This window comes from Pteropus medius, unplaced genomic scaffold (genome assembly GCF_902729225.1).
Source record: "Pteropus medius unplaced genomic scaffold, Ma_sr-lr_union100, whole genome shotgun sequence".
In the NCBI taxonomy this organism is placed as follows: domain Eukaryota; kingdom Metazoa; phylum Chordata; class Mammalia; order Chiroptera; family Pteropodidae; genus Pteropus; species Pteropus medius.
In genome coordinates this window covers 11811725-11833419 of record NW_024350924.1, presented here as the reverse complement: position 1 = coordinate 11833419, position 21695 = coordinate 11811725, and the positions used below count along the sequence as shown (strand labels likewise).

The 21695-nt window shown below is 51.4% G+C and overlaps 1 protein-coding gene and 1 pseudogene across 2 annotated transcripts in view; one reads left to right on the top strand and one right to left on the bottom strand.

Moving 5' to 3' along the window:
* Window positions 1-821: 821 nt before the first annotated feature.
* Window positions 822-21695, bottom strand: part of TUFT1 (tuftelin 1) — a 31800-nt gene continuing 10926 nt past the window's right edge. Inside the window, exons 2-12 of one of the 2 annotated variants that reach the window (XM_039841624.1) lie at window positions 18052-18153; window positions 14930-15016; window positions 14280-14369; window positions 12682-12747; window positions 10617-10730; window positions 7402-7530; window positions 6757-6851; window positions 4858-4963; window positions 3834-3917; window positions 2925-3025; window positions 822-2338 (exon numbers count right to left, since the gene is read on the bottom strand). In XM_039841624.1, coding sequence (XP_039697558.1) covers window positions 2275-2338; window positions 2925-3025; window positions 3834-3917; window positions 4858-4963; window positions 6757-6851; window positions 7402-7530; window positions 10617-10730; window positions 12682-12747; window positions 14280-14369; window positions 14930-15016; window positions 18052-18153 — 1038 coding nt within the window. In that variant the 3' untranslated portion in view covers window positions 822-2274. The remainder of the gene's footprint in view (window positions 2339-2924; window positions 3026-3833; window positions 3918-4857; window positions 4964-6756; window positions 6852-7401; window positions 7531-10616; window positions 10731-12681; window positions 12748-14279; window positions 14370-14929; window positions 15017-18051; window positions 18154-21695) is intronic. The other variant, XM_039841625.1, reaches the window with a different exon arrangement.
* On the top strand, window positions 19169-19287 carry LOC120585364 (uncharacterized; annotated as a pseudogene).

The following is a 21695-nucleotide window of genomic DNA, read 5'->3' as shown; positions in this document are numbered from 1 at the left end:
TTCCGCTTGGCGGGCACTCACTCTCTCGGGCTTCCTCCAGCCCGGCACGCCTTCTTGGCACCTGAGGCGACCCCGCTCTGCTCCACCTCTCAACGTTCTGAGAACAAGCGCAGTCTAGATACACCCCGCCAAGCCGGACCGTCTTCAGAAGACAGACCCAGGCCTGGAGCAGGTTTCCCACGCGTTCTGAAACCCAGAGAGAGGGGAAGAAAAATTCTAAGAGAAAATTTACGTTCTTTGAATTAAAGGAGAAAGGGGGTCTAGCAAGGGGTGAAGGGGGTTGCATTTCCAGGTCCTTTGGTCCAGAGAAGATTTGTGTAAATCCAGCTACGTCCCTAGTCAACTGCATTCTTGGCAGAAAGAAAAAGATCATTGGACTAACTGAACGATGCCCAGAGATAATAGCAAGAAACTAAAGTCTGGAGTGGCTGTAGGTGGCATGTCCAGAGTGACTGTCATTTCTGCAAAGAACGTGGAATTACTTGTCTTTTTCCAGTGCTCTCGGCGAATCTCTAATCACGAGAACTCTGGCCAGCTCTTCCTCAACTGAGGACACACTGGCTCGCTTAGGGGCCCCACAAGGCCCCCGCCCCAGACAGGGGCAAAGCGAAGGTCGGGGCCGCCTCAGCTCACGAGGGCTCAGGCCGCGGAGCCCAGCTGTGTAGCAGGGACGTCCCAACTCCCCACACGCCGCAGGGTCCTCACCTCACAGTGTGGACCACACCTCCCAGATGAGGACAACCGGGTGCCCATCTTCGAGAGGCACTAAAATCATGCTCTTTCACCCGCCCTGAAATGTAAAAAGAAACGAGGCCAGGCACTCAAAGAGACACACACGTATAATGTACTAAATTCACCACACGGAGAACACGCCGCAGGAAGGAACATCGGAACCGGAAGGGCCCAACGGAGCTTGTGCGGGTCTGACCCCCGTTTCACGAATGAAACCTGCGTAAAGCAACCACGACACCACTACGACGAAGCCAGAATGCGACAGAAGCACAGACGTAAGGCTTCCGGGTCGGAGCCAAACAGAACCCGAAGACTTAATCTATGCTGACTTGTAAGCTTTCTGTGCTCTAATACCACATGCGGATGCTAATTGAGCTCCTAGCAGGAAGGACCCTAGGGAAACACAAGTGGCGGTCATTCAGACCAGGGTAACAGACCAACTCGGAAGCAGAGGGATGCGGAGCGGTCAGCGGGAGAATCCAACGCCTCCCCAAAGGTCCCTATGGCCCTCTTCCCCCAAACAACATGCTCGGACCCGAGGCCTCAGGGCAAATGCCAGGCCTTCCTGAGCTACAGATGGGGCGTGGAGGAGGAAGCCGAAAGAAGCAGGCGAAGAGAGAGAGAAATCTTTACGACGATGTCATTTGGAAACAACGTCCCGTGGGAACACCTGTCCCAATGTCAAGCAAATCCAAACACTGCAAGAGAAGGCTGTCGAACCCTGGCGCAGAATCGGTCACGAGCTATAAGCAAAACACCAATAACTTAGCAAAATAAATACGAGAGTTTCGCTGAGATGGATGGAACCCAGTGAAAACAGTTTTTAGGCTCCGAGTCAGTCAGGAAGGCAGGTGGACTCCGTACCGCGTCCTCGGGGAAAACCCTAAGGGATTCTGGGCGTCTTCACGGCAGAGTTACATGTAACTGTCTGTGTCGCTACAGGACCTTTCTGCTAAAAGCTACTCCGTGAATGTAAATTCCGTCCTCCCCAGAAAGACAGGCGGGCCCGTCATGGCGAGGTGGCCGGTTTTCCATCCGAAGGGGGCTTGGGTCAGCTCGCGCTGAGGGCGGAGCAAGGAGGAAAACAAAGTTTGTTGTGAAGACCTCAGTGGCGTTTGAGGAAGGAACTTCGTTCCCCCAGGACACTCTCCGATCACTATGGATATCTGTGCCTCCAGCTTCTAGGGCTGAGGCCAGTTTTGTCGCCTGTTGGCCTCTCCCGCCTGGGGGAGGGCCTGCTTCTGGGGCGGCTGGACTCCGGTCTGCACCAGGAGAGAGGCTCTAAGAAAAAAACGGTCACCGCCGGGACGAGGACAGCGCCCTGGCTCCTGCGGCCGCGTGCCACCTCCCAGGCGGGGCTCGTCCTCCACGCGCCCGGCACACGGAGGACGGGAGTTGGGGACAGCGGGGCACGCGAGCCCCAAGTCCTGAGTGCGGCGGGGGGACAGGCGGAAAGTCGAAGTCAGTCCAACGGCCGGCGGGGGTGGCGGGCTCCTCTGCAGGCGAGCGGCGGCTGCATCGGCGGCGACGGCGTCCGGCAGCTCATGTTTCCACCACGCGGATGAGCGGCATGGGCTTCGGGCTGGGGGGCTTGGCTATCCTGACGCTGGAAAGGAACCGGACACACTGAGTCCCGCGCTACTCCACGCGAAGCACGTGGGTCCCGAACGCTCTGAAACAGCCACGGTCGGTGACGCCTAAGGGACGACTCGGAGGTGGCACTTCCTTCTGGCGGCAGGGAATCCGCGAGAGCAATCGAATGACTGAGAAGTGGAGTCCTAACTAGGATTCCTGACTTTTCAGTCTCAGACCTTTCCGGGAATCTCCTGGGGGTGGGGGACGGTGGTGGGGAAGCCCCTCCTCCTGGAAATGCACCCGTACTGTACACACACGATCTCTGCATACGGTTTTGGGGTTCATACACCTCCAGCGGCTGTTGGTGGGCCGCCCGGGGGTGTGGGAGCAGGTTCTACTTTAACCTGCTTAGAAAACGGTCCGGGCGGAGAATGGGTCGGATTAAGAGACCGAGAGAATAAGCTGCATTGCAGAGAGCCTCGTCCCTGCCCTCACCCCGAAAGTCTCCCACGGCCGGTCCCTGCCCCGCTTTCCTGCACTGCCTCCTGGGCCCGCCCCGCGCACACCCACTCACCCGCCCAGGTTCTCCTGGGCCCGCCCCGCGCCCACCCACTCACCTGCCCAGGTTCTCTGTCGTGGCCCAGGTCTGGGTGCTGAAGTTGCTGTGACTGATCTGCTTCTCGATCAGGTGTTCCATCCGGTCGTGCATCTCTAAATTCTGTGACACAAGCTGTGACGTTAGAACTGGCCTTTCTCTGGCTTGCCACTGGTCACATGTTAACTTGCTCGTTCCGGTCTCCCCACCTCTGTGTGTGTGTGTGCTGCTGCTGTCACCCCCGTCCCTGCCACGTGTGCCACCACCCCAGGACCTCTTCCTCCAATACCGGCCCCCGTCCCTCCTGAGGATGTGTCCCCTCAGCGGCTCTGTGCAGCATGGGTCATTTCCTGGAGTCAGCCGAGATATTTAGTTGCACCTGTCGATATGCTCTTCTATAAAGCAGTTTTTTGACCTTTTAGTTTTTAAATGTATTTTATCTCTAAGTCGAGACTGCAAACTCCCTGAAGATCAAGAGCCGTGTCTCCCTTCCTTTTTCTCCCCCCCTTTTAATCTGCGCACAGCGGCTGCAAAGCGATCTTTCGGCAGTCAGGGGGCGGGAGGGGCTCTGAGGGAAGGCGGCAGTTAGGAAGAACTCATCGGCTAAACGAGCCATGGAGAAGAGTCCACCTAACGGAGGCCTCTGCCTTCAAAGCACAGCTCCGTCGTCAGCTCCCCTGCCAAGCTCATGGTCAGAATGAAGGGCCTGTCCCCACGCTGCCAGGGCACGGGGCTTGTACCATGATGATGCAGCCCTTCAGGGTGGGGACGGGTCTGACCTTTTCTGATGGTTCTCAGAAAATGTTTACTCAGCTGATCTGAAGATGGACCAACCACCCTAGGTCCTGACTTCCGAGCAGCAGCTCCCTCCTCCCGCCCAGCCCTCCCTCCGAGAGTCTGCTCCCTTCCCGGGGTGGCCCAGCACACAAACCTCTGCTTCCAGGTAGGTGATTTTCTCTTTGAGCTCCTGGATGGTGGTGTCCTTTGACTGGATCACAGCTTTTGAATTCTGGAGCTGCAAAGGTAAGAGAGACACTGGAGCTCATTTTGAAATGACTCATTACACGCTCATCGAACTTCGCCCCATGCCAGGGGAGCCAGCAGAGCCAAAAGGCAGGGTTTGAACCACGCGTGACTCGCTTGTAACCTTATCTGTAAAAGCCTCGTCTCCCTCACTATTAAACTGATGATCCCAGGGGAGGGGAACATCATCCTCATAATCCAAAATAGTGGATGATTCAAAAACCATTCTATTTGACTTCGGGAAATACAAGTTATTTATTCATTTAAGAAATATTTATTGAGTGCTTACTATACGACAGGCCCTGTGCTAGACGACGGGAAATGGCAGTGAACAAAACGGGAAAATCCTAACCCTCACGGCGCTGACATGCGGCTAAGATGCCCTCCCGCTTAGGGCATCTTAAGTTTTCAAAACAATTCTGCAAATCAGTATATCCTGAGGATGCCGCCCTTAAGCTGGGGCGGGGGGAAGTGGGGGAAAACCTGCCAGGAGGGATGGACTTGATAATCTGCACACAGATAAGGGAGTTTGTTGTGACTTTATTAGTCACTTACCATCCCTCTTCCAAGTATAAGAGAAATTAACCTTTTCCTTCTTTTCTCATTGAGAAAGGAGAAGCAAATGACCAAAAATGCAGGAAAGGAGAGCAAATCCTAGTAACCAGTGGCCATAAATGTTTTACTTATGCATATAAGCCGAATTCCCAGGAGAAAAAAAAACAGCGGGCGGACGTGCCAAGCAAACGGGGCCTGGGGGGGCCAGCCTCCAGGCGGGGCGTCTGAGCCCCAGGCGGGGAGGCAGGCGGGGAGGCAGGCGGGGCGGCAGGCGGAAGGGGGAGGCTGTGGAGGGGAGGTAGGCGGGGATGGGGAGGCAGGCGGGGAGGGGAGGCAGGCGGGGCGGCAGGCGGGGCGGCTGGCCTTGGCCTGCGCACCTGCTCTATCATCTGCCGCACTTTCCGCTGCTGGCTCTTGAGCATGTCGTCTAAGTGGTGGATCTTCTCCCGCAGCCTGGCCACTTCGCTTTCCAGGTCCGCTGCCCTGAGGGTAAAGATCAGAAAGCTGAGGCGAGCGGGAAGGACACTCTGTCCGCCCGGCCCCTTGGGCGCGGGGTTCCATCAGCTGCGATCCCCCCCGCCCGAGGCCCCGTCAGCCCTAAGGAGTGGGCAGGGACACCATAGGACATCCCCAGAGATCATGTCCGAACGAGGGGACTGAGAAGGGATAAGTCCTTCTGGAAAGCTCTAGAGGGCAAAACTGGAGCCAACATGTGGGCATTCCCAGGGAGCAGTTCTTAAGTAAACACAGAGACGTCTCAGTACTAACGCTGTCAGAAGTGGGCTGCCTCGTGCGTGAGGAGCTCCTCGAACCAGGAAAGGATCGGGCAGGAGCTGGGATTATGACGCCAACGCCATCGAGCTGGTGGCAGGGGTTTCATGCCAAGAGGGAGGTGGGATCTGAGGACCCTTACGGCCTCTTCACACAAGTCTGTTGCTAAGTCTCCTGATTCCGTTAAGATCCCCAAAGGTCGAGCGGCAGGGGAAAGTGTCCTAGACCTCAGACCTCTGAAGACTTCGGTACCCAGGCCCTTCCGGTTCTGCCTGAGGAAGCAGACAGGTGCCTGCTGCCAGCAGGTGGGCAGTTCTGGGGGTGAGGTGGGGCGTAACGCAATCTGAGTCCCCCAACAACCTGCCTAAGCTTCAAACATTCGAAGTTCCCACCCTCAGCTCTCCAATGTCCTCTCTCTGTCTCTTTTCATTTAGAAATCAGCACTGATGATGCGTAGCTATTACTCGCCATCCCCAAGCCTCGGTTTTGGATCATCTGGTCATTTTTCGTTTCTCCCGTTTCGTCCTCTAGTCGCCTGCCCGTGGGAACCCCGCCACTGAGCAAGAGGGAGTGCTGAGCAATTTGAGGCAATTCTTGCTCTGGAGTCAAGTGAGAAATGAGGCTACATATCCGCGCTTTCCCTGCTGGGCGGGCCCAGATCACGCTCATCCCTAAGGACAGAAAATGCCCCCAGCAGGCCGAGGGGTCCACGAAGGCCAGGTTTATGTCTGTCTGTTAATCTTGGAATTCTTTAGAAGGCCCTTCAGGTAATGTCTGTTGAACTTAAAAAGGTCCAACTCATACAATGGAGTTCAGACCCAACGTGCTGGTGTTAAATTTGATTTACCATTTGAGATCTTATTTATTAATTGCCAACAGCATAAAGAATTTCCCAATTCTTGAAAGTCCAGAATGGCCCAATCTTTACTCTGTAGGTTTCACTGGTCTGGGGCCTCCGATCCCCTCTGACTGGGGGGAATTTGCAAGGCCATCGAACCCCGGAGTAGAAAGGACCTCAGAGATGCCCTCTGTGCCACTAGACTGGTGGCCCTCGTGAAAGGAAGATCCGCATCTCTTCATGAAGCTGCTCGTTGTATTTTTCACCAGCTTGATTTGTGAGGAAGTTACCCGATTTCACCCTCGAATAGTTTGCAGTCAGTTGCTTTGGCGGGGGAGACCGTGGTGTGACAACACCCCACCCACATCCGGGAAAACGACCAACGGCAATGGCGGATGCTTTCCCAGCTCTCACTCGACCTTGGCTCTCAGACCATAAAAACCTTTTCTTGAGGTGATTGCTCCATGGAAAATGAGCTCCCCGGTGATGGCAGCCTCCCAAACAGCATCTCCCAGGCGGGGCCCCACCCTGAGCAGGCACACTGTGAGTCAGAGCCGGAAGATCTGACATCAGCACCAGCTTCTTCCCCATGTCTAGCTGCCCTGGGAGCCGCACGGCCCTCCCTCCCCTCCCTGCACCCCAGTTTCACGGCGAACAGGGCCCTTACTTTTCCTGTTCTGCTCGGCAGTCAGCATTCTGGCTCCGAAGCTCCTCCAGGGCCATCTCCCCTTCCCTGACCTTCGCCAGTAAGGCCTGATGCTCCTGGAGGGGCCGGAGGAAAGAAAACCTGGGATGAGGTGATGTGACAGCTTGTGCAACAGTTCGGGGTGAGATGGGCACCAGCGCTGGGGCTCAGCCCCTCCTGGGCCTTGGACAGCTGCCGAAGAGCAGCAGGCCAAGCTGGTTTGATGGGGTGCCATCCCTCGTCAGGGACAGCCCTTCCCAGCCTCAGCACACAGAAACTTCCCGGCCTCACCCAGCTGCCCAGAAGGAGAGCCTGGTGCTGTACTACCCGGGCCCACCTGCCAGCTGCGGCTGCCAACCCCTCAGAAACCGGGCCGAGTGGCTCCTGAAGAACAGTCTTCAGCCCCCATGAAGGGCAGCTGTCTCAGAATGGGCTAAAACGGAACCGGGTTCAAGTCCAGTTGGTGAGGGCTGAAACTGAATGACAGCCGGGCTGAAGAGTGCTCGCAGGTATTGGCCAAAGGAAGCTTTTCCGGAGCCGCTCAGAAGAGGAGGGTCTGCACAGCCCCCCCAGTGACCCCGGGCACCCTGGCCTGGGAGCCTGCTCTCTGCGGGGCTCGGCGGTTACCGTCTGCATGGCCAGCAGGCGCCTCTGCAGCTCCCCGACCTCCGTCTCCCTCTGCCCCGCTCGGTCCTCTGCTCTCTGAAGGGCCACGTGACTCTGCTCTGCTTCTCTCTGGTACCGGCTCACTGTGACCTAAGACACAGGATGGGGCTGTGTGACGTGGGGGCGAAGAGCGCAAACGTGGATAAAAGGCTTAGGAAAGACCCGGGAACCAGGAGCGGTGGCGGGAGAGGGGTGACTCTGACGAGCACGCGCACCCGCCACCTCCCAGTCACTGTCCTAGGCCACTCGGGCGACCGGCCGAGTCACTCCGTTTCCAGGGTCCACTGGCTCAGAGCCCATCGAGCTGCACTTCGGAGCGACACCTAGAACCCACAAGCAGCGCTTTCCAGCGGCTGACTCCACCACCCCCTCAACCGTCATCACCACAACCCCCTCATGCCCCCAACCCCACCCACACCCTCACCTCCTCACCATCACAACCCCCATCCCTCCAACCCCCCAGTCCCCGCGTCCTTGGGCGTCGCCCAAGCTCAACCCAATGCTGTGGCTTCCTGCTAATGGGAACCCCGAGAATCCAGGGCAGGGGAGCTCCAAGTGTCCGCTCCCTAACTCTCCCACCCTCCTGCCGCCTGCACGCAAAGGCCAGGGCTACGACGCACCGGGAAGACTTCGCGGGGTTTTATTTATATCTAAGATGACGAACTCATTTGGAAAGGACAGAAGCAGAATTTTAGAATGAAAAAGTAAAGAGCACGCCTCCCTTCCTCCCCGGGCCGCCCGCAGAGGACGCACGGCCCCGCCCTCTTAGAGCACGGAGCCGCAGCCCCAAAGAAGATGGTCGGCTTCGTGCCGGCAGCACCCGGAGCACACCCCGAGCTCGGCACAGCCCCCAGCGCACGGTCACTGTCTGATGAAATCGGAAATGGAACTGACGTGCACTGAGTCCGTCCTTTCGCGACTAAAGGTCAGCTGACCTATTCGGGGCGCACGAACAACTGGAGCCCGAGCACTTCGCCATCCATTTCGATGCTTCCCGGTCACCCCACCCAGACACCCCACCCCCCATCGCTGCAACAGAGACCCCACGCGACCTCTGGGAGACTAACCAGCCCCGAGAGAACAGAACACCAGCAGCCAGTCCGTCCAGCTCCTCCCAAAGGCAGAATCAGGGAGGAGAAAGCAAAGCAAGCCACGCACAGCGTGACGTGTGCCGGACGTGTCCACGCTGCACGCCAGCCCCGTCCAGAGCAAACTCGCTGCAAACCTGTCCTGACAGCAAGCAGCCAGTCAAACGGGAAACCGTGCTTAACGGCAGGTTGGCGTCATGGTAACTGACGACCCGGCCCTTCCTACTCCCAGGTTCAGGAAGGTAGACCAGAGTGTCTGATTTATTAGGAGAGACTGAGCAAGCCTTCAGATGTCCCGCGTCAGCCTGGAAGGGGCTGGCCCCGTGGGCAGGAACCTGAAAACGAGGCCTCTGATTTCTGTTCAGAACACGGCACCCAGGTTGAAGTGTCCCCGGAGAACCGTAGGATCACAAGGGAGAAAGAAAACGACACTCCCCTGCCACAGCTGCTTCTGTAGCCCCAGCCCGCCCTGCCAGAGAGGAACCTCTTCAGCGTAGGGGAGGGCGTCGGCCTTCCCCAGTAGTGGGACCAGGAGCACCTCCCACTGCAGGTGGCTGCTATGTACTTTGCAGGTGGCTGCTATGTACCTCGGGGGTTAGAGGTGGCTCCTTCTAAGAAATCACGGGCGGGCATGTGGCGACAGCCGTCAGGGGCCTTCTAGCCTCAGGCTTCTGCTAGGGACACTTCCGCTCGAGCTTTGAAACCCAGCGCTAATAGCGCCCGCCGCGTGTGGCCAAAGCCATCGAGTCCGTCTCAACGCTTCTCCATGCAGAAATTTCTCTCCCAAATTCAGTCTGGTCAGTGCCGCAGCCTCAACTTCCCCTTCCTCCTCCTCTGCTCCGAGGAAGTAGGGAACAGCTGGCCACCAAAGCGACACATCACCAACCCCATCACCCAAACTGCGGAATCAGAAACAGATGTGGCAAACCCCTTGCCGCACAGCGACTTTGTGCTGAGGCCACACTAACCTGCACGTCCTCAGTCCAAAGTATTCGGGCGAGGAAAGCCTGCTCGTTAGACTGATGACTAAGAAGAACACAGGGCAGCTCACATTTCTAAAACCCCTTAGAGTGATGACCATATTTACCTACATTACCTCCCTCAAGCCACACTCAAAACTCGTGAGGGATATGTCACGACCACTTTTTGCAAAAGTCGAAACCGATGCTTAGGGAGGTTGAATTCCTTGCTCAAACAGCACTTCAGCTACTCCAGATGCAGCCGATCACTCGGTGCCCTGCGTCCTCACCCTCGATCCTCCCGGTCTCACGAGGGAGAGCTCAGGGCTGCCCTCCCCTTTCCACGAGCTCCCGGCATGCCTGGGCAGGGAGGGCATAAGCCTAGCATTACATATTTATGACATAAACACCTGACATGTGGATGAACGCAGCAGATAGCAGATGGTGACTCTCACACACAGTAGTCAGAAAAACTGCCCAGTGTTTGCCCAGTGTACCTCAGGTTACATTCAAAGAATTTTCTGGAAAGTATGGAAGACCTCAGGCACTTTTAATAGTGGAGAGCCTTCACTGTCTACTTATAGATTTTTGTATCCTTTTCCTCTTCTATAATAATCTAGTGTTACTTTTTTAACAATAATTGAGACATTCGTTCAAGATCGCAGAACTCGGCACGGCAAAGCCAAAGTAGATCTACGGTCCCCTGACTCCACGGGTACCGTTCTTCCTACGACCTCAGATTCATCCGTGCATCTGGGCCGCACGATGGGTCTTGTGCCAGGCAACCTGCCAGAACCGGCCCTGCCCACGCGGTGCCTGGAGCCCCGTAGCTCCTCCTCGTGGGACTCAGCGAAGTGACGTTCGCCTGACCCGCTCTGCCAGACCAGCACGCTGCTGCCCTTCGGCAGAGCAGAGAAGCAGGAGCCGACCTCCGAACCACCGGCTGGCCTCGGACAAACACCCAGGAGAGGGAAAAGCAGACGGGAAGTGCCCCAGGTCCCAAGGCCCGGCCTTCCCAGGTGATGGCACGCAGCCGGGAAGATGTGAAGTCCACGCTGGGAAAGTCGCCGGCACCTGCAGCCAGCAGCCCCACCCTCGGGGCTCATCCTCCCCAAATCTCACAGCTCACCTCAAAAGCCACGCGATCTGACTGGTGCTGCCGCTCGGCCTCCTGCAGCTTGGCCAGCAAGTCCCTCACGGTCCTCCTCAAGCTCTCGGCATCTCCCTCTGTGTAGGCGTCCACCTGCAGCCAGAGCAGGGGAGGGAAAGTGAGGCCACCATACTTGTGACTTGGCAAGAGAAGGTTCCCCGCAATGCACCCTTCTCTGCCACGAGGGAAAAGACGTCTCATCGGTTTCACGGAGCCTCTGGCCGGTCACGCCCAAGTGCAGGTGGGCGGCCAGGGCTGAGCTGGCATGTAGGGTCTCGCCCCCTTCACCTCAGTCACCAGCTCCCCGTGCGTCTGACAGGAAAGCCTGCCCTGCACAGTGGCAGCAGCGACGCCTCTGAACCGGAGGGCCGAGCTCTCAGCCGGGAGGGGGGCGGTGAGGTCTCAGTCCCTGTGTTGCCACTGAGTCCTGTGGGCCTTCGTTTCTCTATCTGTGAAGCAGTCGGAAGGTTCCTGACCGCACCCTGCCTTATGGGCCACCTCAAAAAAAAAAAACAAGATAATATCCAGTAGGGCTTGGAGCTCCTGAGAAGAAGCCAGCCAGATAACACCAGTTGTCATTATGACTCGTTGCCGACAGCACATGTGCCAAACACGGTGACTCAGGGAAAGGGCACAGTCCAGGCTGCATATCTGAAGTGAGCGGCCAGAAGCACAACGTCCCAAATCTAGCCATCAGGAAGTCGTCCCGTCAGTCCCCATAGCTCTGCCTGAGGTGCTGGGCAGGTGAGGATGATTTAAGAGGCTCCTGGAGCATGACTATGTGCTTCGTGCAACTGGTGTTCTCAGAAGACTTTTTTAAAGACATGGAAAGTTTTCATGATATAGTATGAAGAGAAAAAAGTCCATTATGAAGACTGAAAATGTAATAGGCATATTTAAATCATATACTGAATATATTAGAGTGAGCAGCTTTTGGTTAGGGACGGGAGAGGCAAAAAAAAAAAAAAAGCCAGTGGGAGGCCTCGACGGGACCAACGTCGACAATGGGGCTTGGGCTGCCAGGCAGGACTGATTCAGCCGCATACGTGAAGACCAGAAGAACCCGACCCAGAAAAATACCCACCCGAACCAACAAGTACAAGGAGACGCCACACACAGCATCCTCTCGATGTCGTAAACACACGTCTGCAGCGAAGGGGAGACCAAGGGGATGTTGCCCACCTGGGCTTTGCCTGGGGGGGTTACAACTGACGTTTTTTTCCTTTTCGCTTTTGTTTCTGAATTTCCTAATTTTTCTATAGCAAGCAAGTCTTATATTACATAATCACAAGAAAAATAACATACGTCATTTTTTAAAAGTAAAGTCATGTTTGTTAATCATATGTCAATAAAACTGGCGGGAGGGCATTAAAAATAAAAAAAAAGGTACAGCCACAGAAGGAAGAAGTCTGTTGTTATTCAAAAGTGTGAGGTAGATCTACACGGACTAACATGGAAAGAAGGTTCTAATATACTCGCCAGTTTAAATAAATAAAAAAGCAAGCCAGGAATTTATTCATCACAACCCTGTATGTAGGAAAAGTATGTGTATATTATACACAAACAATTGTGCATTGCATATATTAAGCTATGCATATATACATACATGTGATATTCAAATATGGTGGTCTGTGCACGAAGACACTCCAGAACACTGGTACTCAACCTTGGCTAAACATTACGACCACCCGAACAGCTTTCCAAAGTCCTGATGCCAAGGCCACCCCCCAGACCAATTAAGTTACATCCCTAGGAAAGGCACACAGGCATTGGGTTCCTTAAGGCTCCCGAGGCCATGCCAGTGGGCGGTGAAGGCTGAGAAGCACCGCCCTTGAAGTACTTCGATCTGGTCACAGGGGTTACTTCCATGGAACAGACCAGAAAGGAGAACTTTGCATGTTTCTCCATTGTTTGAATTTTTACAGCAAGTAAGTCCTACTCTCACATTTAGTGAGAGAGAGAAAGTGATAAACAAAGGGATCGGGGAGGGGACATCCTGGCTCCTGGCTAAGTGGCAGTCGCTGCTGCTCTCCGTGGTACCTACCTCAGGCGGGCCACTGCACAGGGTCCGGGGACTCTGACTAAAGCCATTGGGCTTTTCTAGCACCACCTGTTCAAAGAAGAGTAAAGCTGGTTAAGAGTCCCAAGCGACCACCTACGAAACGTTATTCTCCTAAAAGCACAAATCTTAAATGATAGATAGATAGATAGATAGATAGATAGATAGATAGATAGATAGATAGATAGATAGATATAGATAGGAGAGAAAGAGAGAGAAAAGGAGGAGGAGGAGGAGGAAGAAGATAAGGGAGGGAGGGAGGAAGGAAGGAAGGAAGGAAGAACGGAGGAGGAGGGAAGGAGGAAGGGAGGAGAAAGGAGGGAGGGGAAGGGGGAAGATTCCGGTGCCTTGTGAGAAAATGGGAAGGAGAAGAGTGGACAACGCTGCCATCTTGAGAGGGAGCAGCTGGCCTTGGAGGGAGGCTGAAGGAAGCCTCGGGCTCCAACCTTCCCTCACTGGAGACTGTGCAGGCCTGTTCCTTGCAGCCCAGGGAACGCAAGCAGCTGCCTGCCACAAGCGAAGCGTTTTTCCCTTGCCCCGGGCATCCCGACAAGGGCTGACAAAGCATAAGTCAGAAGGGGAAGCAGCATGTGCTGCCATTCTTTTCAATTATTCGTCACCTGACTGCTCATTTGTGCAAACAAGGGGCCTAGGCTTTCCGCCAGGCTCTGAGCACAGCGTGTTCTTCAGTCACCTGACAAAGCATCTCCCAGATGTGAGCGCAGGTACTGAAAGTCCTACCTTCAGCCAAACCAAAATGCATTAGGGCCAACCGGCCACGCCAAAGGGGAACGTGGCTGGCACTAGCTGCTAGGTCGCTGTCCCCCTCCGGAGAATGAAGGTGGGGGACGCAGGAGCAGGATCACCCCCCCCAAACCAAACGCAAGTGAAAGGGAGACAACTAGACTCTAAAGGAGGATGAGGGTGAAGTCATGGAAAAGACAGGTCTGCTCCCCTGAGGACTCTTCTGTCCACGAATTTTAGAAAAGCTGAAAAGCAGATCCCAGGATTGTCCCTCCCAAGGAGGCTTTGCAATCAGCTCAGTCGGAAGAACACTTATGGTGACTTTCTGCATCCCAGCCCGGCGCTGGGCGCGGGGATGCAGAGGCGGGGGCGGACCCTAAGCTCCAGGATCTCCCCATCCTGGGGTACAGGTGGCGATAGACACAGAAACAACAGACAAGGACCAAGACTTCGCATTTACACTACAGGCGTCACCCAGATTGAGCGAGATCAGTTTATAAGTTTGGATTTGTAGGTGACTGCTTCATAAGACCGCATTACAAGAAGACTGATCCCAGAATCCTTATAGATAGGAAGTTTTGCCAATAATATAATGATAATTTTATTTCATGTAAATTCAATTATCGGACAGAGTTTTAGGAAGAGGTGAACTTATACAGGGGCCGACAGGTGTAAACGGCAGTGACTCCGCTGGAGTGCCCTAACAAGGCGTGAGCGCTCAGAGAAGCCATCACTGTCTGTCATCTCTCCCTTCCTGGCAGTGATGTAAGACTCGGCACCCACTGGGTGACAACTCCACCTGCTCAGTGGGGACCTGCCCACGGGCCATTTCCTATTACCTGTATCTCCTGTCTACGGTGAGGCTCTGCTGGATCTCGCTCGAGCGTGCTACTTATATCCTCCCGGAGCTTCTGCAAGCAGTTCCTGGCCTGGGAAGGGAGCGAGAAGCTTTAGCTGTTGGATAAGGAAAGCGAGCACACTAACTCAGTCACCTTGGAGCGCATCCCAGCATCCCAGCCCGTGCTCCTAGGAGCCAGGTACTGTTCGGGCACTGGCTGAGGGAGGAGGGGCCCACGTCGAGTGGGGCCACGGCCCAGTCCCTCCTACGTAAGCAGCAAAATAAGCAAAACCTCTGCTCTGAGGAGCTAGCATTCTAGCTGAGGAGACTCACAACACAAAAGGCGAATAAAACGTGTAATATGTCATATAGAGACAAGTGCCAGGATGGTTAAGAAAAGCTGGGGAAGTAAAGCTGGCAGTTTTAGATAGGATGGTTGGGGATAGTGCTAGGCTCATGGTGTTTAATAAGTGTTTGCTGATTAATGGAAGGGTCAGAAATGATATTTGATACATGACAGGACATGATGGCACCTGGGAGTTATGAAGGGAGTAGAAGGGAGAAAATCAAAATGTACCAAAGAAGGGAGACCCAAAATGTGAGATTTAGAGAAATGACTTCGGCCATTTCACAGAAGGAAGGCGCGCCCACCTCCTGGATGTACTGGACCTCACTCTTCAGCTGGTTAATATTCTTCTCATGAATCATCTTGTCTCCAGACTTCCCCTTCAAGTACACCTAACATAAGGAAAAGAACACTGTTTAGGTAAGAAACCTCCGGTTAAATTCATTTCATGCAGGCAGCCTCATACACCGCAGGTGGGAAATAAAACCCTTCTGGTTGGCAACTTGGTGATTCAGATCGGAAGACTAAAAACTATTTTTACTCTTTGACCTGTCAAATCTACTTTTGAAAATTGATCCTAATAAAATAAAGATAGGTACACTGGCATAAACACACATACACACACACACATATGTAAATTCATGGAAAGGGGGCATAAGGAATTTTCACATTTTTCTCTGTATACCATGCTTGAATCTTTTACAATTTAGAAAGTGTTTCTTTATTACTTGTGTTATAAAACACACACACCATTTAACAACATATATGTTCAGCAAAATATTGTTCATGGCTGCAAAAAACAGAAACAGACAAAATGTCCAACAATGAGGGATTTCTTAAATAAATATGGTGTGTCTATAATAGGATACTATGCAGCCATTAGAATGCCAAATATTTACATTTATGGACAAGAAGAATGTTATAAACTACCATTGGGGTGGGGGGAAGCAAATCGTGGAATAAAGTGCATAGTACAGTTTTATTTTTTGAAAAAATTCTTATGAGTATGAAAATGTCTGAGAGGATATTCAATAAAGTGTTTACGATGATACATTGATAGAGTTATGGGGTAGTTTTACTTTCTTCAAGGTCCATGCTACGACTTTGAGCAAGAAAAGGAAATTAAAAGCATCTAGATTGCAAAGGAAGAGATAAAATTATCTCTATTTGCAGATGACATGATCATGTATATAGGATATCCCAAAAAATCCACTAAAAAAAGTTTTAGAACGAATAAAGGAATTCAGCAAAGGTATTGAATATAAGATCGATATACAAAAATAAAAAATATATTGTGGTTTTATCTCTATAAACTAGCAAAGAACAATTAAAAATGAAATTGAGAAAACAATTCAATTTATAATAGCAACAAAAAGAAAAAACACTTAGAAATTGATTTTAGAAAGTTCAAGAATTGTATTCTGAAAATTACAGAACACAATGAAAGGAAATTGAAATTGGAAAAGAAATGGAAAGAAATAAAAAAAAGACCTAAAGAAATGAACAACATCCCATTTTCATGGATTGGAAAGCTTAATACAGTTAAGATGGCAATACCTCCCAAACTGAGCTATAGCGTGAACGCAATTCATATCAAAATCGAAGCTGGCTTCTTTGCAGAAACTGACAAACTGATCCTAAAATCCATATGGAAACGTGAAGGACCCAGAACAACTAAAACAATCTTGAGAAAGAACAAAATCACTACTAAGCTACAGAAATCAAGACAAGGTGAGACCAGCATAAGAACAGACCTGCGGATCAACAGGATACAATTGAGAGTCCAGAAATAATCATAATATAATTACACAATATAATATAAATATAATATAATCATAATAAAATACACTCCACTGATTTTTGACAAGGATGCTAAGATAATTTAATGAGGAAAGAACAGTCTTTGTAACAATGTTGGTAAAGCAGATATCCACGTGCAAAAGAATGAAGCTGGACCCATTCTTCACACTGTACATAAAATTAACCCCATATGGATCGTAGATCTATTTGTAAGAACTAAAACTATAACTCTTTGAAGAAAATGTACAAATAAATCTTTGTGGAATTGGGTTAGGCAAAATCTTCTTAGATACAACACCAAAAGCATAAGTGAGAAGAGAAAAAATATATATTGGATTTCATCACATTAAAACTTTTGTTTCAAAGTCCAACATGAAGAAATTGGTAAAAAAAAAAAAAAAAGGAAACACCCACAGAATGGGAAAAAAGTTTTTAAAATGTGCAAATCATGTATCTGATAAGGGTCTAGTATTCAGAATATATAAAGAACACTTACATCTCAACAATTAAAACACAACTGAATTTTTAAATGGGCAAAAAAATTGAAAAAGTATCAATACAAATGGGCAACAAGCATATGATACCACTTCACAACCACTAGCGTGGCGATAACCAAAAAGACATAATAACAAGTGTTGGTAAGGATGCAGAGAAACTGGAACCCTCATGCATTGCTGATGGGAACGTAAATGGAGCAGATGCTTTGGAAAAAAGGCTGGTGCTGATGGGAACGTAAATGGAGCAGATGCTTTGGAAAAAAGGCTGGTAGTTCCTCAAAATAATAAATATAGAGTTACCATATGACCTAGTAATTCCACTCCTAGGTATAGATCAAGAGAGCAAAAAACATGTTCACACAAAAATTGGTACATGAATATTTATAGCAGAGTTATTCATAATAGCTAGAAAGTGGAAACAACCCAAATGTCCATCAATTGATTGGGTAACAAAATGTGATATAGCCATCAAGGGACTATTACTCAGCCATCAAAAGGAAGAAGTACGGACATGTTACGACACGGCTGAACCTTGGAAACATTATGCTAAGTAAGAGGAGTCGGGCACAAAAGGCCACATGTTGTAAGATTCCACTTATGTGAAATATGTAGAAGAGGCAAATCCACAGAGACAGTAGCTTGGTGACTGCCAGGAGCTGGAAGGAGTCACTGAAAATGTTCTAGAATGAATAGTGGCGATGGTTGCTCGACTGTGAATATACTAAAAACCACTGAATGGCACATTGTAACTGAGTCATTTGTAGGGTATGTGAATCATATCTCAAAAAGCTGGAGTTTTTTTAAAGGAATAAGAAAGATTATTTTAATTTTTACAAATATGTTCCACAAACACACCTCTCATCTGTCTGTACGAACTTCAGCACCCAAACATAGACAGTGGGGAGGCACCTGAAAAGGCCATCCCATCGTCCCCACGCCCAGGGCCGGCTGGCACCTGAGTCGCTATAGACTATGTGCTCCTGTGCTAACTAGGACCCTTCCAGGAGACGGCCAGGGACTGGCATGGCAGGTCTGGTTCTTCCCAGTGGAACCACAAGCTCCCTTTGGCAAAGTCAGCCACTCCCTCTCTCGTGCCTGCGGGAGGAAAGGCGGAGGTGACCTGGGCTTACCTTAATGATCTCCTCGTGTCCGTCGTTGGACTCCACCAGTTCCGAGGCCAGAGCATTACTGGTTGAGCAGCCAGACACCACGGCATAGGTCCTCCTGCCCGCCTGAGAGAGAGAGAGCAAGCAGCTTCTCAGAAATCACGACAAGCCAAAGACTTCTGCCCTCGCCAGTGCAGACCTGCTGCTCAAAAGCCTCAAACGATTCGATTCAGAACCTCTACCAGAAGCCACACAGCAGCAAGAACACCGGACGAGAAAAATTAGTAGAAACTGCGGATTCGTTTTCATTTTAGTGGGGGTTCCCCGCCCCCAAAACAGCGCACGCTGCCGAGGCCAGCTGGGTGTGTCTGACAGAACAGCTCCCAGGCAGTGGCAGAGGTGGCTCCGGACTGGGATGAGGGGGCAGCGCGAGGAGGGAGAGCCGGCTGAGGGCAGGAGCCGCGGCCCACCGGACGCCTCCGTACCTTCTGGGCTATGCGTTCAAGTTCATCTCCTGTCAGCTCACTCTGGAGAGTCAGTCTGAGAATGTCCGTGCTGCCCTAATAATGACAACGGCAGCAAAGACGACCCTTTACCTTGAGTCTGCGACGGGCGCAGGTGCATTTTTGCCAGCCCTGCGGAGTGGGCCCCGCTATCGCCATTTCACAGACAAGAAAAGCTGAGGTCTGGAAAGGTGACATCGGCTTGACCAAGATCAGGTCACTCCCGAGTGGCCGGGGTTCTCTGACAGAGCTCTGTACACCGCACCAGAGAATACACAGCACACTGCTCCCTGTGGCTCCAGCGGGGCGGCCCTGGGCCTCAGGTTATAGGAAGCCCACTGAGTGGACTCCCTCTCCCCAAGCTGGGCGAGGACCTCCCTGGATCCATCGGCCCCGACCCAGAAGTTCTGCGCCAGACAGCCAACCAGGAAGTTATTGACGCGTTTGACAAAACGAGGATATCTTTCCCGAGCCAAACTCCAGGAAGGTACCTGAGCCCAAACCCATCTCCATGAGCCACACGGAAATTATCCAGATGAAAGCAGGCAAGACAATAGGTGTTTATCTGGAGATCAGCCTCATTTCAAAGAAAGGAAGTTTTATTCATAATTCAAAGGAGGTTTAAAAAACACATTGTGGTCCACGGCCATGCCACCCTGAACATGCCCAATCCCGACTGATCTCGGAAGCTAAGCAGGGTCGGGTCTGGTTAGTACTTGGATGGGAGACCACCCAGGAAGACCAGGTGCTGTAGGAGCAAAAAAAACATTGTGGGGAAAGTTGAAAACCTGAGGGGAAAAACATGGTAAGAGGGGATACAGGGGGATGGAGATCTGGGGACATAATAATGCTGAGGGGGGGTCGGCAAGGCAGAATGGACCACACCCTGCCAGTGACCCGTGTTACATGTCGCGGTGGATGAGGGCGTAGCCACTCTGAGCCGCTGGCTCCCACCAGAGAAAGCCAGAGGTTGGACTAAGTGTCTCTGAGGACCCTCCCAGCTTCGATGCCATGACAGCATGAGAGGGAAGTATATGCCTCTCCAGCCAGTGAAGAGAAGATGGGCACTAAGCCGCCCAAAGATGAGAGTGACCTTGAGGTCATCCGGTCACCCCCTGCCTTGAGGTCAGAAGTATCCATGCCATCTTACCCTTAACAGATTTTAAGGAATGCTCTTAACCTGCCAGGTGTCTGCTGGAGGGAAAGGAGGAAGAAAAGGCGGACTCTGCCCGGGGGGAGTTGGGAGAAACTTCTACGGGCCTTTCTACACAAGAAAGATCAACACGGAGAGGAAATCAGTCTCTGCAGTCAAATACTTAACTCCCAGTGTCCCCTCTGTAAGATGGGGCTGCTACCATCCCCGCCCCCAGGAGCCACCTAGGGGGGAGGTGCCCAAATATCAGCCTCCTCCCACTTCTTGGAATGAATCCGAACTTAGGAAAGACGGAAGGCGCTCCCACGTGACCCTTCAGCCTTCTGAATTCTGGCAAGGTCGCTGGTTTTACAAAAAAACACTTAACTCCTACCAAATAAAAGCCAGATCCTTAGCATGGTGTTTCAGGCTCTCTGCGGTCTGGGTCAGCTCACCTCTCTCTCCTGCTACAGCCCGCGCGACCCTGCTGCCAGTGCACCCCCCGCCTTCCCACTTCGGGGACTCCGCGCTCACCACTTGCTTTGTTTCAAGTCTCCTTTCTTCCAATTTTCACCTGGGCATTTGCCAGTCCCTCACCGGTGCACATGCGAATACCACGTCTTCCGTGATGCATGCCTATATCCTGTGGGAAATGGTCCCCGCCTCAGTCCTGGAGCTGGCTTGGCATCGCAGGGCCCCCTGTGGCACCTGCCTCCTAGATATCTGTGTCCCATGAGAAACTGCCACTCCTGTTAACTCCTTGTTGGTGGCCATCTGCCATAGCCCTTAACACAGGTATTTTCTGGATGCATAGTGAGTGCTCCATGATGTCTAGGTCAAGAGACCATTATAAAAAGAAAGAAGAGGAAATGATTTCAAAATAGCCAGAGTGGCTGCCACCTTTTCCCCAGGACACGGGCACTTGGACTAAAACACCATCTCCCCATACCCAGAGGCAGCTGGGAAGAGCGGGGGCATCCCTGACCCAGAAAAGAGTTATCAGCCAACGGAGATCATCGAGTCTGGTTTATTTCATGAACGCAGGCATTCTAATTGCAAGAGCATAGACAACTAGGTTGGACTGGCACCCCGAAAGGTCATCTCATCCATTCGTCATTGGAATCTCAGATGGAGAAGAGAAAGTCATCTCATCCATTCGTCATTGGAATCTCAGACGGAGAAGAGAAAGTAGGACACTTGAAAAAGAACTCAAAGAGATAATAGCAAAACTTCCCAAATCTGACAGACACACACACACACACACACACACACAACACAACACACACACACACACACACACACAAAACCTACACATTCAAGGAGCTGGGCAAATCCCAGACAGGATAAAGCCCAAATTTATGCCAAGCCACATCATAATTAAACCTCTGATAACTAAGGACAAAGAAAAACTCTTGAAAGCAGCCAAAGAAAAATGACACTTTACCTAGAGGGAAAACAATCTGAACAACAGCAAATTTTTCATCAGAAACTTTGAAGACCAAAAGTAAAATGGCACACGAATTTCAAGTGCTGGGGAAAAAAACTCAATAGCGAATCCTACACGCAGGAAAAAATATCCTTCAGGAAAGGGGCAAATCGAGGTAAAGGAAAACTAAGAATTTCTTACCAGTAGATCTACACTAAAACGTCTCTAAACAGAAAGGAAACAGTAAGAAAGGAAACTTGGAACATTAGAGAAAAAGAAACACGGATAGCGAAAATATGGGTAAATACGATATTCCTCTTCAATTTTTTAAAATTATGTTTGATGGTTGAAGCTAAAATTATGACGCTGTCTGATGTGGTTCGAAATGGATGCAAAGGAAACATTTAAATGATGTCATATTATAAATGAGAGAGCACAGAAGGATGTAAAGGAAGGTAAGGTTTCTATACTTCACCCAAACTGGTAAAAAGACAATACCGGTAGACTGTGATATGTATATTTATAATGTAATACGTAGAGCAATAACTAAGAATCCCATACAAATGGGTGACACTCAACAATACTATAAATGAATCAAAATGGAATC